General features: G+C 48.2%; 1 protein-coding gene across 1 annotated transcript in view; it reads left to right on the top strand.

Moving 5' to 3' along the window:
• Positions 1-12821, top strand: part of Tll2 (tolloid like 2) — a 114466-nt gene that overhangs the window by 35958 nt on the left and 65687 nt on the right. The window contains exon 3 of the mRNA XM_006992415.4: positions 12168-12242. Within this exon, the coding sequence (XP_006992477.2) occupies positions 12168-12242 (75 nt within the window). The remainder of the gene's footprint in view (positions 1-12167; positions 12243-12821) is intronic.

Raw genomic sequence — 12821 nt, 5'->3', positions numbered from 1 at the left:
CTTGTCTACAAACACCGAGGAAAGAGCTGGACTTCATTTCTACACACCTTGTGTTCTGCCTCCATTCTCCCTAACACCCTTTCACCCCCAGGCCTCCGTGACTCTAGCCTGGGGCCTCGCTTCCTGTCTGCCGTTAACACTGCCGACAGGCATGACTTTCCCCTCCACCCTCCAGCCCAGAGGTCCTAAGCTGTCAGCCCCCCAGCCAAATCTGGTCTGCAGATGTGTGTTGTTTGTTTTGTAGTGCTTACATTTTTAAAATTTACTGCCAACATTGAAAAATCAGATTTCTCATAAAAACCCAGAACTCTGGCTTGTCTTGTAGAGCTGGAAGATCCAACCACGCTGGTCCGGAGTCCACATGGCAACAATCAGTGGGTTGCATAACGGGCGGGCTGAGCTCAGCAGGGGCAGGTTCTTTGTGGGTTGCCACGGTCCCCACCATTTCTGAATCTTCTTTGATACCCTCATGGGTCACCTGCCTGGTCCCTGGCTTTAGTCATTTGGACTTGCACATTGGCCCAGCAGGGAAGATACACAGTCTTGGGCTCTAATGCAAGTTCCATGATGCTGGTCAAGGTTATTTCTCTCTTTTTACTTAAGGTAGCTCCTAGAACTTCAGCTATTACCTGGCAGCTTAAGAGAAGGTCCTTATTCTGGGGTCTCTTTTCTTCTTTCTGTTGAACATTCAGTCTTGGGCTCCTGCTCTTGTAATACAGCATGCCACCCAGACACCAGGGACACAGGAAAGGCAGGTGGAAGGCACATTCAGTATTTGGCTTGAAAGGGTTGTGGCCCTGCATACAGGATGGCATTGGACTAGGTGCTTCTTGTCACAATGAATCTGTGTCATGGTGACTATGAATATGCATCAATCTCTCTAACTAACATGCTAGTACCCAGAACCTCACGTACAGTAACCCTCTGCCTTCTGATGTCTCTGTCTCTCTATCTCTGTCTGTCTGTCTGTCTCTGTCTCTCTTTGTCTTCCTCCCCAGCCCCTCTCGTGCCCCTGCACTATGTAGTCCAGAATGGTCTTGAACCTGTGACGCTCCTGCCTGAGAGGTGGCTTGGGTCCGTTTCCTTCTCTAAGTCTTTGATTTCCTGAACTCTCGCTACTCTTTCTGTGATCTAGCACATGGGACTCATCCTTGGAGAAATCTGTACATTTTTTACTGTGCATCTCTGCAAAGAGCATGGGAGAGAATTCTACACTTCTCCTGACACTCGGGTGGGCAGTGAGGGAGTCCTAGTCCCGGGTGTTGGCTGTGCTTTCAGCTCCTCCAAGTCTGAGCTCAGGGCTCAGTTCAAGGTTCAACCCCAGCCACTCTCCAAGCTGGTTTAGAGGTAGATTTGTTTTCGTTCTGTCCACACAGGCACATTTTCTGTTCTCAAGTATGCGTTAGGGATATGTGGTCTCCCAGAAGCAGACAGTAGATGTTACATGATGGGCACTGCCTGGGGGCTGGCCTTTCAGGGGCCACCTTCAGGGAACCTTTGCTCATTGTGGCCACATTGCTCACCACTCTAGCTGGCCTGGGCATGTAAGCATTATGTCACCACTGCTACTGTCACCCTTTGCAAGGCCACCGTGCAGGGCAGCCTGAGCAATGATTGCTCACACTCTGGAAGCCTCTGGAAAGAAGGTGTCTGTCTGGCCTGTTCCCGTTCCCACCACACAGCTCTGAGCTCCTCCATTTCCCAAAAGAGGGCTCAGGATTGTCTCTTCCTGTCTTTAGGACTTTTCCGTTCTTTTGCTTTCTGATTGGCTCCTGTTCCCTGAGGGCCTCCCCGGGTCAGCTCCCACCTGGTGGCCCGCTGTTTTCCCTGTACTGTTTTTGAAGTTTCTGTGTTTCTTGCTGGTGATTTGGCCGTTTAGTGTGGTATCCAACTGTGGTACCATGCCTGCATCTCCTGATCTCAAGGAGGTAGCAATGGGCCTTGTAGAGAAACCCATGAATGGCACCAGGCCTGAATTACACTACCAGCTGGGAAGTCAATGTTGATGAATACGTAATAGATGCTAAATCAAGTCTTTGAGCAGAAACACACACGGAACTATACTGATCAGTAGTTGGGACTTCGAACAGTATAGAATACAGAATACTTCATGCTGTGTTATATGTAGCTGGCAGTTCCATGCTGTGCACAAGACCATGCATTGCTTCCCTAGGAGCTAGACTTGGGGCTCACTAGCTTAGTGCTCACTTTGAAGAACACAGTGCAAGGAATTGCAAGGATTGACTGGATCTTCTTTCTGTAGGACAAGCAGCACCCACCCACACATTACACATTGTCCGAGCGTTCCTTCCTCCTCCGCTGCTCCTGCTAGACCACCAGTGAGCAATAAGACAGGGGCTGAGGTCAAGTACACCCAGCTCTCAAGCAGCAGCTGGTGACAATAAACCATGAGTTATGCCTCACTGAGCCTCACTTTCCTGTCTGATAAAGGGGGAGACAAATGATAATGCTTTTACCCCAGATGTAGTGTTGAGATACATGTAAATAGTGCTCAGTCTGATTCAGTCACTTGGACTGGAAACACATGTGTGTGTGTGTGTGTGTGTTTGAGTATGTGTATGGTTTATTTTTAGGTATGTGTATTTGTGTATCTGTATGTCTGTATATGTACCATGTGTGTGCAGGTGCCCACAGAGGTCAGGACATTGGATCCCCTGGAACTAGGTGGTTGGGAACTGCTTGACATGGTTTCTGAGACCTGAACCCTGGTCCTCTAAGAGCAACAAATAATCTTAACCACTGAGCCATCTTTCCAGGTCCTGGACACACTTGTTGAGGAATTGCTGTAACCGCCATGTGGTTGGAGATATCCAAGCTATTCTCTCAGTCCTCAAGGAGCAGACAGTTTTGCAGGAATGGTACATTGTCAAACCGATTCACAGAGAATTGTACCATTGGCCAGGGAGGAGCAGACGGTCAGTAAGTAGGAGCACTGGATTTGCAAGCATGAGGCCCTGAGTTTGAATCCCCAGTAACCACATAAAAGGCCTGTTATGTGGAGACTGGTAGATTCTGAGAGCTTGCTTGTCAGTCAGCCTAGCCAAAATGTTAAGCTCTGGTTCAGTGAGAGACCCTGATCAAGGTTGGCATCTCTAGTCCTGGAGTACAAAGGCCTCCAGAGGAAGCAGGTGGGACGAGGACTGGCCCTGGGTTTGCCTCTTACCTGCTGTGTGCCTGCAGGTGATGTGCAGGTGCTTGGAGGCTCCGGTTTTCACTTAGGTAAAAGCTAGCAGTAGTTCCTACCTCATACAACTATGCTGAGAAGCAAATAAGAACACACACACACACACACACACACACACACACACACACACACACACACACACACACACACGAGCACAGTATTTAGCAAAGCACCCAACAGACAAGGACAGTTACCTCTGTGAGTGCCAGCCTACAGTGAGAGAATGGCATAGAGAATCTTGGCCATTCAGCACCATTCTTCCAGGGGTAACAGGATGGCTATGCAGAACCTGGCCTCTGGGGTCTTTTCTTTCTTTCTTTCTTTCTTTCTTTCTTTCTTTCTTTCTTTCTTTCTTTCTTTCTTTCTTTCTTTCTTTCTTTCTTTCTTTCTTTCTTTCTTTCTTTCTTCTCTCTCTCTCTCTCTCTCTCTCTCTCTCTCTCTCTCTCTCTCTTTCTTTCTTTACTGAGATAGGGTTTCTCTGTAGCTTTAGAGCCTGTCCTGGATCTTGCTTTGTAGCCCAGGCTGGCCTCAAACTCATAGAGATCCACCTGCTTCTGCCTCCCGGGTGCCACCACCACCTGGCTTTGCATCACCACCCCCCTGCCTGGGGTCTTTCTTAAGGTCTTTCATTTTTGTTTTGTTATCTAATACCTCGCTATACACAGTTACAGACAAGCACCATACGGAAAGGGTTTAAAGAGATTACCATGCCAGTTGTGATGACAGACTCTCGTTTTATCTCCGGTACCTGCAGGAGCTTCTCAGTCTGAATTTGAAGTCATTAACTGACTTCAAATAAAACATTGAACTTTTATCTTGGCTTGTGATGCTTCAAGTTTGAAATGTCCTATGTCTGTGGTTGGCTGTCTCGCCCAGTTCTACTCTTTCAGACTTCAAGAAGAATTTGAGAGTCGACGACACCGGTGACAGTCATATGCTGGGGCTGCAACTCGTTCCTAGAGCCCTTGCCTCATGTTCGCAAAGCCTAGGTTTGCCCTCAGCAGCCCTGTCCCAAGTTGTATGAGCTGACTCAGGGAGTGCTGGCTGTGTGCCAGGAGTCATTCTGTGCCCGGTGTGTCTTATCTCCCCCTTAATTTACATAGCAACCCTAAAAGGAAGGATAGTTTCTGTACAGTAAAAGAAATAGTGAGCACAGCCAAAAAGGCAAGGTCGTGCTGGCTATGATGGATGTGGAGTAGGTAGACAAGGGTACAGGAGCCCCGGAGTAGGAGAAAGCTGGAAGCGTAAAGCCAAGCGAGTACTGGGTATTCCCAGGGTATGCCTAAGCAAAGGGCCTGTGATAGCTCATCCACCAATCAGGGAGGAGAAACATGCAGACAGAGCAGCCAAGATGAGCAGAGGCCCAATGCCTAGCAAAATGGCTATCTGGCTCAGTGGCCCTTGGAAAAGGCAGGCTCACGTTTGCCTGATTGAAGTCTCCCAGCATAAAAAGTCAGCATAGGCATGATGACTCCAGCCTGTTCTTTCAGCACTCAGAAGGCTGTGGAAGGAGGATTGGGAACACCACAAGTTTGAGACCAGCCTGGGCTATGTAGTGAGTTCCATTTAAGCCTGGGCTACAGAGTGATGTCTCAAAAGCAGTCTCCCATGATCCTCTGCCTGGGGACAGGAGCAAATTCTAGATTTCATCAACCTGTGCCAAAATACAAATATTTTGCCTGTGAACTTAGAAAAAGAGGGTTGGTTCTTGAGCAGCCTGAGAGGGTGATGACAGGTTCTCTCTGGATCCCACCAATGAGATCCATCCTGCCAAGGTGTGGACTCCTTGTTTCTTCCAGTGGTGAGAGAGAAAAGCGGGGGATTGGGGCGTGGCCTGTAACTTTCCCATCTGCGTAAACACAACTATGTTTCTTCCCCAACAAAAGGTTTCCCTGGCAACTTCTGTTTGTGTGTGCGCGCGCACGCGTGTACGCACTTGTACTTACGCATGTGTGTGGAAGTGAAGAAAACATTCTTCGGCAAAATATCCACTGCAATGGAGTTCTTTAAAAAATTATTTCTCTGTTATAAAAGCAACAGGGGGAATAGTATTTGGAAGTTATACAAATCATATAAGAACATAGAGCTCGCTTCAAAATCTCAAAGCAGAGACTTCCACAATGGTCACTGAGGTCATTTCCAGTCATGGTTGTCCCGTGTGTTTTGGGCTATTTATGAGACTGTGGGACTGTGTCGCATTCTATCTGAGTGATACTGGGCATTATTTTTTAACCTGTTGTTTTGTGTTTTCTATTTTATTTTATTTTATCTTGCAATATGATATTTTTCCATTCAGCAAACATACAAAATAGCTTAAAAGGTTACAGATTGTTCCACTGTATTATAATTTGTCTTTACATCCCCCTATTGTGGGCACAGGAGCTACAGTCTATTTTTAAGGTTGGGATGAGTGACTCTTGTCCTCCTGGTGAAGCATCCCTTGTGCAGACACCTTGATGACTTACCGATGCCTGTTTTAGAAAACTTTGACGTATCTACTAAAATTACGAAATGCTACTACCAGTGTATGGTTCTCCTCCACCGGAACCGTAGCCGAATTCCCGTCATTATCCCCTCGCCAGGATTAAATCATTTCATTAACAAAATCTGGCAGTGATCTTTTAACTCATTTTCCCTTTCCCTTCTGTAGCATTTGGAATTTGAAAGCTACTTGGCATGGGCTTGCTCAAGATCACACATTGATTACCATAGTGATCGCCTTCTTTGCTCTTGGATCGACCTTGTAAAGGGGCTTTGCTGTTTTCCCCTGATGAACAATTAAAAAACTCGGTGGAGTAGTTGTGTTTTGCTAGTTTTCTTGGTGGAGGTGTTCACCCACTGGGCATTGTCTGGGCGTGGCTTAGGCACACCTGTCTAGGAGAGAGGTGAAGACATGGAGTAAAGCGTGGCTTCTGGACTCTGATGGGCCAACCTTGGAATGGAAATGCAAATCCAATAACTGAATGCCTGGTTCATATATTACAAACCTCAGTTTTCTTTTACATAAAATAGGAATAGTAACACTTCTTTGAAGAATGGCTCTGTGTTAAATGGACCATTAGACAGGGTGGTGAGGTGTCCCCAGAAAATCCCCCTCAGTGTCATGCCTGACAGGTGTGCACTGAGCCCCAACTCTGGCCGCATGTCCCTTTGTCTTTCTCAGGACTGACTGAAGTGGGATTTCTTCGTTACTATTTGCACATAGGTGTCTCTCTCTCAAAACTTAAGTCTCCACTCACATGCCACCTACCATTTTATAAAATTCAGTTACAAGTTTTCCAAAGTGCTTAATCCCTCCCTGAACTGAGCCCATTGTTTGTGCTAATCCGTTAGAACTCAGACACCATGAAGGCAGGCCATGTGGGTAGGAGCCTGCGCCATGCTGCCCAAGGCAGGTGCTCAGCTGGGATTTTCTGAAATGAATAGGCTGCTGGTAAACTGGTTTTTAGGGTCTTGTGCTGATCTTTGGCTTTTGTTTCTTCCTTTTCTTTTTCTTCAAGTAAATCAAAGGCATTTTCTGCTATAATTATCTATAAGGGAACCCTAAAATAATCTGCGGTTAAGAACAGTAGCTATTGTGTTTAAGAAAACGAGGGATCAAGTAATGTTATGCTTTACAAATGAAGGATTGAGGGAATAATTAAAGTTTTGTTTATGCATTTCCATATTAATGAATATTCATAGTCACTATTATTTAAATAGGCAATATTGATTTATGAAACAAGGCACCATCCTCTTGGTTTGAAGGATCCTGTCTCTCCCAGCCTGGGTATCTTGGGTGTATATCATTGATATTTCATTAATTATGGCAGAAGGGCGTTGTGTGTACACCAGTGTCTATTATGATGCATGTAATTAAGGCACTTTTTGTTGGGAGCGGAAGAAAATTGGACTTTCCCAAAGAAAAGCAGCTTGCTCCCGAAGTTGCTAACAGATTGCTTCTTAATTGAACTTGGGAGGTGAATTATATGGCGAATTAGAAAAAAGAACAACTTGGAATTCGGTGAATTGTTCCATAAAGGAAAGTGTGGGATTGAATTGCAGATGCTAGTTAGGGACATTTCAGCCTGGCCCCATGCATCATGGGCCATTGACCTCCACTGTATTTCAGAGAGAGTTTGGACAGGCCAAGCTCTCTTTTCAAGGCCTGGAGGGCTTTCTTTCCCAGAGACCAGCTGTAAGTCTGGGTTTCTTATGCAAAGGAGACAGTTTGAATAAACCCCTGTGACTAATGAAATTTACAAGGCTTTGCATATTGTTACACTGAAGAGGTAATTAAACAGCGGGTCAAATGTGTAAGATATATTTGTTTGTATGTGTATGTGTATACATACCTCCGCATGTATGTGCACTCTCAGTGCATGTGTGTGTGTGTGTGTGTGGTGTGTCGACCAGAGGACAACCTCAGGTATGATTCCTCAGACACTGTCCCCTTTCCTTTCAGACAGCCAAGTTAGACTGGCTGGCTAGTGAGCTTCAGGCTCTCCCATCTCAGCCCCTTCAAAGCAGGGGTTAATTCACCACCATGCTTTCTCACATGGGTTCTGGGGTGAAACTTAGGTCCCAGTGCTCACTAGACAAGCACTTTGCTGCTGGCGTCATCTCCCCAGCTCCTCTTTCTTCTTCTATAGCACTTAGAGCTGCAGCCTCAGCCTCGCCTGTCAAGGACCAGTTTTCATTTTCTATGGGTGACACATAGTTTTTCCTTTTTCTTTTTGTGTTTTTTTGTTGTTGTTGTTGATTTTGGAGACAGGGTTTCTCTGTGTAGCCCTGGCTATCCTGGAACTCGCTCTGTAGACCATGCTGGCCTCGAACTCACAGAGATCCGCCTGCCTCTGCCTCCCGAGTGCTGGGATTAAAGGTGGGAGCCACCACTGCCTGGTTAAGTATATGCCTCTTTTCCTGGCTGCAGCAATCAACCTTGATTGTAACTCCAGATCACTTGTGAAGCTTTTCAAAGCCTCCATGTCCAGACCATGCCACAGGTCAATTAAAACAGAGCTTCTAAGGGTGGGAATCGGGGGAGCAGGCCTCAGGATTTTTTTTACAAAGGTTTCCCAGGTCATTGAAGTTGCAGCCAATGTTGGGAGTAATCTGAGAGCCATTACTCGATCACTGCCTCCCTCTCTGAAGTCAAGCTGAGACACACACGTGTTGCCCCCAGCATTAAGCTGCCATCATCTTTTGAAACACCAATAAGCTGCCCTTGTCTTTTGCTTCCCGACTCATCCATCATCCCTGGAACTGGGCACCTGCTTCATGCCAGGGTCTTGGGGGAGAAATACCCTTTCTTTCATGCTACTGAATCTAAAATTTTAACAAGGGGGTTCTGGCGAGCACTAAAGAGATTCAGGGAGCACTAAAGAGATTCGGGGAATATGTAGTGAGGTAGCTGTGGACATGGTAAGGGGCTGCTGTGTCCCAGAGAGTGGCGTCCAGTTAGAGCCTTGAGGAGCCAGCAAGGTCTAGCCAGGCCCAAGAGGAGTGTGCTAGAAGAAGATGCTTCCAATGAAAATGGTGGGGTGGTGCCTGTCTGTAAGTCCAGAGGCAGGAGGATTTGGAGTTCAAGGCCAGCCCAGTTTGCACAATAAGGACCTGCTTCAACAAAAATAAAGGAGGACAGTGAAAAACAGAAACCCAGTCCCTACAGCTCAGTGTGGCTCAGCCTGTGGAAGTCGAGGAAACGGAGGGGGAGGCAGAGGAGCCAGAGAGGGCCATGTCAGTAAGGGCCTCATCAACCACCCACCAAGTGGGGATTCACCCGAAGGCAGTGGGAGGGTTTTCACCAGGGAAGTGGCGAGGCTTGTCAACTCATCTGCTCTAAGTGGATCCCAGACAGAACTGGAAGCCTGGGCCTGGAGTCCCTCTGAGGATAAAGACATGTTCGCCTCTAGAGGATAAGATCGGATGAGGGACATGTGCTCTAGTTTTGTTTGTTTGTTTGGGTGGGGGTGTTTTGTTTTTGTCTTTTGAGACTGGATCTCAGGTAGCCCAGGCTGGCCTTAAATTTGCTGTATAGCTAAGACTGGCCTTGAACTCCTGACCTTCTGGCCCTACCTCCCAAGTGTTGGGATGACAGATGTGCTTCCGTCCCTAGCTTAGACTTGTGCTCTTAATTGCCACAGCTCTAACACTGTCACCAACGTCGGGTGTCCTCTCACAGATGCCTGGACGAGGCTCTGGGCCCTTGGAGTTGCCTCTACCTCCCAGGCACCTCACTTGTTCTTGCTCTGATCACAGACTGTTGTCTGAGGGTGACAAGCACTGTCTGTGGCTGACACTTCTGCAACCTCAGGGCAGCGGAGGCATCTTGCCTCTGGACATGTATTTTCCTGATGCTTGGGTCTTTACGACCCAAGAGAGGAAAGATTTTAGCACATTCTTAGCTCGCGGCTAACACCATGGTTGGCACTTTAGTTAGCATAGATAGATGCTCTTGGACATATCCACTGCTGTGTCTCCACCAAAGCCAAAGCTTTCCACCTTTTCCAGCCCCAGCATCAGAGAGCCAAAGGAACCAGAGAAGCCCACTGAGTCCCCGGCCTTCTATAGTGTCATCCCTCCTGGCCCGGCTCCCTCCGGCACAGCCCCAGCCCTCACCACTGTCCTCACTGCCTCCACTACAGCCTCCAGCTTATCTTGAACGGGACTTGTGCCCAGACACAACTTACAGATCTTTCTTCCTGTCTCCTCGCCCTTCATTTTTGGGAAGCCAAATAGGACGAAACTGACTGATATCTACGCTGGGTTCCCACTGCTGTTCACTTATTTTCAGTTTCAGCCCCCATGCTTCTCTCTTGACCACTGCTGACAACTCTTGTTGTGCAAAAAGTGGATGCAGTTCTAGGTCTTCTGAATCCTCTCTGGGACCCTCAAAATAAAAGCTGAAGTCCAGAGAATGCCTGCCAGGCCCCACACTAGCTGTTCTTGCAGATGCTGATGGCTGAGGGCCTTGCCACTACATGATAGAGTTTCAGAGTTCTCTGTCCCTTTCATTCCATTCCTGGCATACCCAGCTCCCTGCTGCTGAGCACATTCCTACCCCAGGGCCTTTGCACCTGCTGTCTCCTCAGTTTGGAATGCTTTTTGCCAGATATCTATAGATTTTTGTCTCGTCAGACTTCTTTCTTACATGGAATGGCACCCTGGAATCCTCCTTTTTTCTTCATAGCACTCAGGAACAGGCAACTTAAACACTTTTATTTGTTCCTTTTTTTTCCTCCCCTCCCCTCCACCAGAATATAATAATTTCCTAAGGTCACCCCTGCAGCAGTAGTAACAGAATCTGGCACATAGCAGGTGTCAGATGCATATTTTCTGAATGAACACATACCTAAACAAACCCATTACCTCATTTGGTCCCCGCAGCAGTCCATTTGACAGACCAGAGATGCTAACGCCCAGGTTCTCGGCAGCGGTTGCGCAGCCTGTGGGGTGGAGGCTGAGCTGGACCTGGAGCCTGGCGGCGACCCGCCTCTCTCTGCAGATGGCACATTCCTGTGCTGTGGAAGGACTTCATACCGTCAGGATTTCCCCTGACCTTTAGCCCGAGAGGAAATGATATCGCAACTGGAATACCCGAGGGCCGGGAGCTGGCAGCCCAGACGCCGGCAGCTGCAGGGACTGTGTGAGCGCATTCTGAGCCGGCCAGCCAGGCAGGATGCAGGGAGTCTCCCGTCTCCGCCTGGTGTTGGGGTCCTTTCTCTACAGGAGGCCAGGGCAGCTGCAGGCCCTGCCTGAGTCACCGCGGTGGATGAGACAGTCTGCCACTCAGGAGTTGATGCCAGGGCCACACGCTGCCTCCGCTGGTGTGGACCTGGACACAGCATACCCACTGGCCAGTGTGGTGCCAAACTCTCATCATGCGGTGATGGCACAGGATAAGTTTTGGCCTTTTGCCCAGGAGACCATGTCCTGAGCCAGGCCATCCTGGGCTCATTAACATGTGCCTCAGCCTTGGCTTCTTTAAAATGGGGTTATACTTCACGAATCCAGAGTGTTCTAATGGGGGAAAAGGGGCTTAGGGGAAAGTTGCTTCATAAACTTCAGGTTTCTCAACCAACGCAAAAAATACCTTCTTGTTTGTTAATAGATTCTTCTTTGGAGGCTTTGATAAAGTTCCATGGTCATTGTATCTCCTGAGCATAGCCTGCTCCATGGCGCCCTACCCGGCACCCATCGATGACCCCTCTCATTCTTCACCCCGTAGAAGCCCCGAGGCCCCGCTGTCAGCACAGGCTGAATTTGGTCTTTAGAACTTGCAGCTAGCCTGTCCACTGTTACTCCAGCTACCCCAATTAGAGAGCGCTTGTGTTGAGGACAGAACCCTGTGTGCCTTGTTCGTGTCTGAATCTATGTGTCAGGGATCGAGCGGCACACAGCAGGATGGATTAGTATTGGGAGACTGACATCTTCTCGGGGAGGCGAATACTGACGGGGGGTCTACATATGGCTGCCCACAAACACATTTGATCCTTACTGTCCTTGCTGTATGGCGTCAACAGAGCCCAGTTTATGAAGAAAACCCAGCAGCTTTCTAAAGAAATTTCTCCCTGTGGGGAAACCGGAACACAAAGAGAAAGCCCAGGACAGCAGAGCCACAGCCATGAGCTCCATCAGGAGTCCAGTGGCCGGCCACGTTGTTCTCCACCTGTGTGGACCTGACTCCATAGCTTCCCTGTGCGTTCATCCCATCTTCTCTAGCTCTAAGGAGCTGGCCTGGACCCCCCCCCCCCCCCCCCCCCCCCCCGCCATGAACTCTCTGAATTCCACTCTGAGCATCTTTGACTGACCAAGGAAGATGGTAGTCTCACTAATTTGTGAGTGGTTATATAAAAAAGGGTGTTTATTGACCCAGTAAACCTTAGTTAGTTGACCTGATCCTTGCCGCTCTGATTGCTGCCCAGTGGCCAGGTTAGCTCCTTTAATATGTCCTTATCTCTCTTTTCTTGTCGTCCTCCAGGGGGGCTTGAGGAGCCTTCTGCAAGGTGGCCCAATGTTACAGCCTCCAATACCAGCACCCAGGCGGCAAGAAAAGGTAATGCATGCGAGGCCCCACCAGGCCTCTGAGGGGCCTGGACTTTATTTTTCTTTAAAATTATGGCAAAATTTGATAAATAACCCAAATCAAGCACTTTAACCATTTCAAAGTATACTGTCTAGTGGTAGTAGGTACATTGACAATGTGGTGCGACCTCTTCATCTGGTTCAGACCTTTATCATCAGTCCCAGAGGAGACCCTGTACCCATCAGTTGGTACCACCATGCCCTCAGACCCCAGCTTTTGGTGTCTTTTCTGAAGCCTGGAACTTACTGTGTCAGCAGCTGGGTCCGGCATGCGCACAGGCAGCAGAGGACATGCACGAGAAAGGTTTCCTTTGGTGGAACGGATCTGTCTTGCTGTGGCTGGGGCTGGGGATTGGGTTGGGTATGGGAAGCTGTCTTGCTGTGGGGGAATTGGGTAAAAAAAAAAAAGGTGTTTTGCTGTGGGGGTGGACCACCAACCAGCTCCTAAATCATGACACAGAGACTTACATGCTCAGCCTTAGCTTAACTCTTAATCTGTTTCTCTCTATCTACATTTGGGCTTTTTACCTTTTCTTTCTCTCTTTCTCTT

Source organism: Peromyscus maniculatus, chromosome 1 (genome assembly GCF_049852395.1).
Source record: "Peromyscus maniculatus bairdii isolate BWxNUB_F1_BW_parent chromosome 1, HU_Pman_BW_mat_3.1, whole genome shotgun sequence".
Lineage (NCBI taxonomy): Eukaryota > Metazoa > Chordata > Mammalia > Rodentia > Cricetidae > Peromyscus > Peromyscus maniculatus.
Note: the sequence above shows the minus strand (reverse complement) of the source record. Positions and strands in the feature narration are given on the sequence as shown.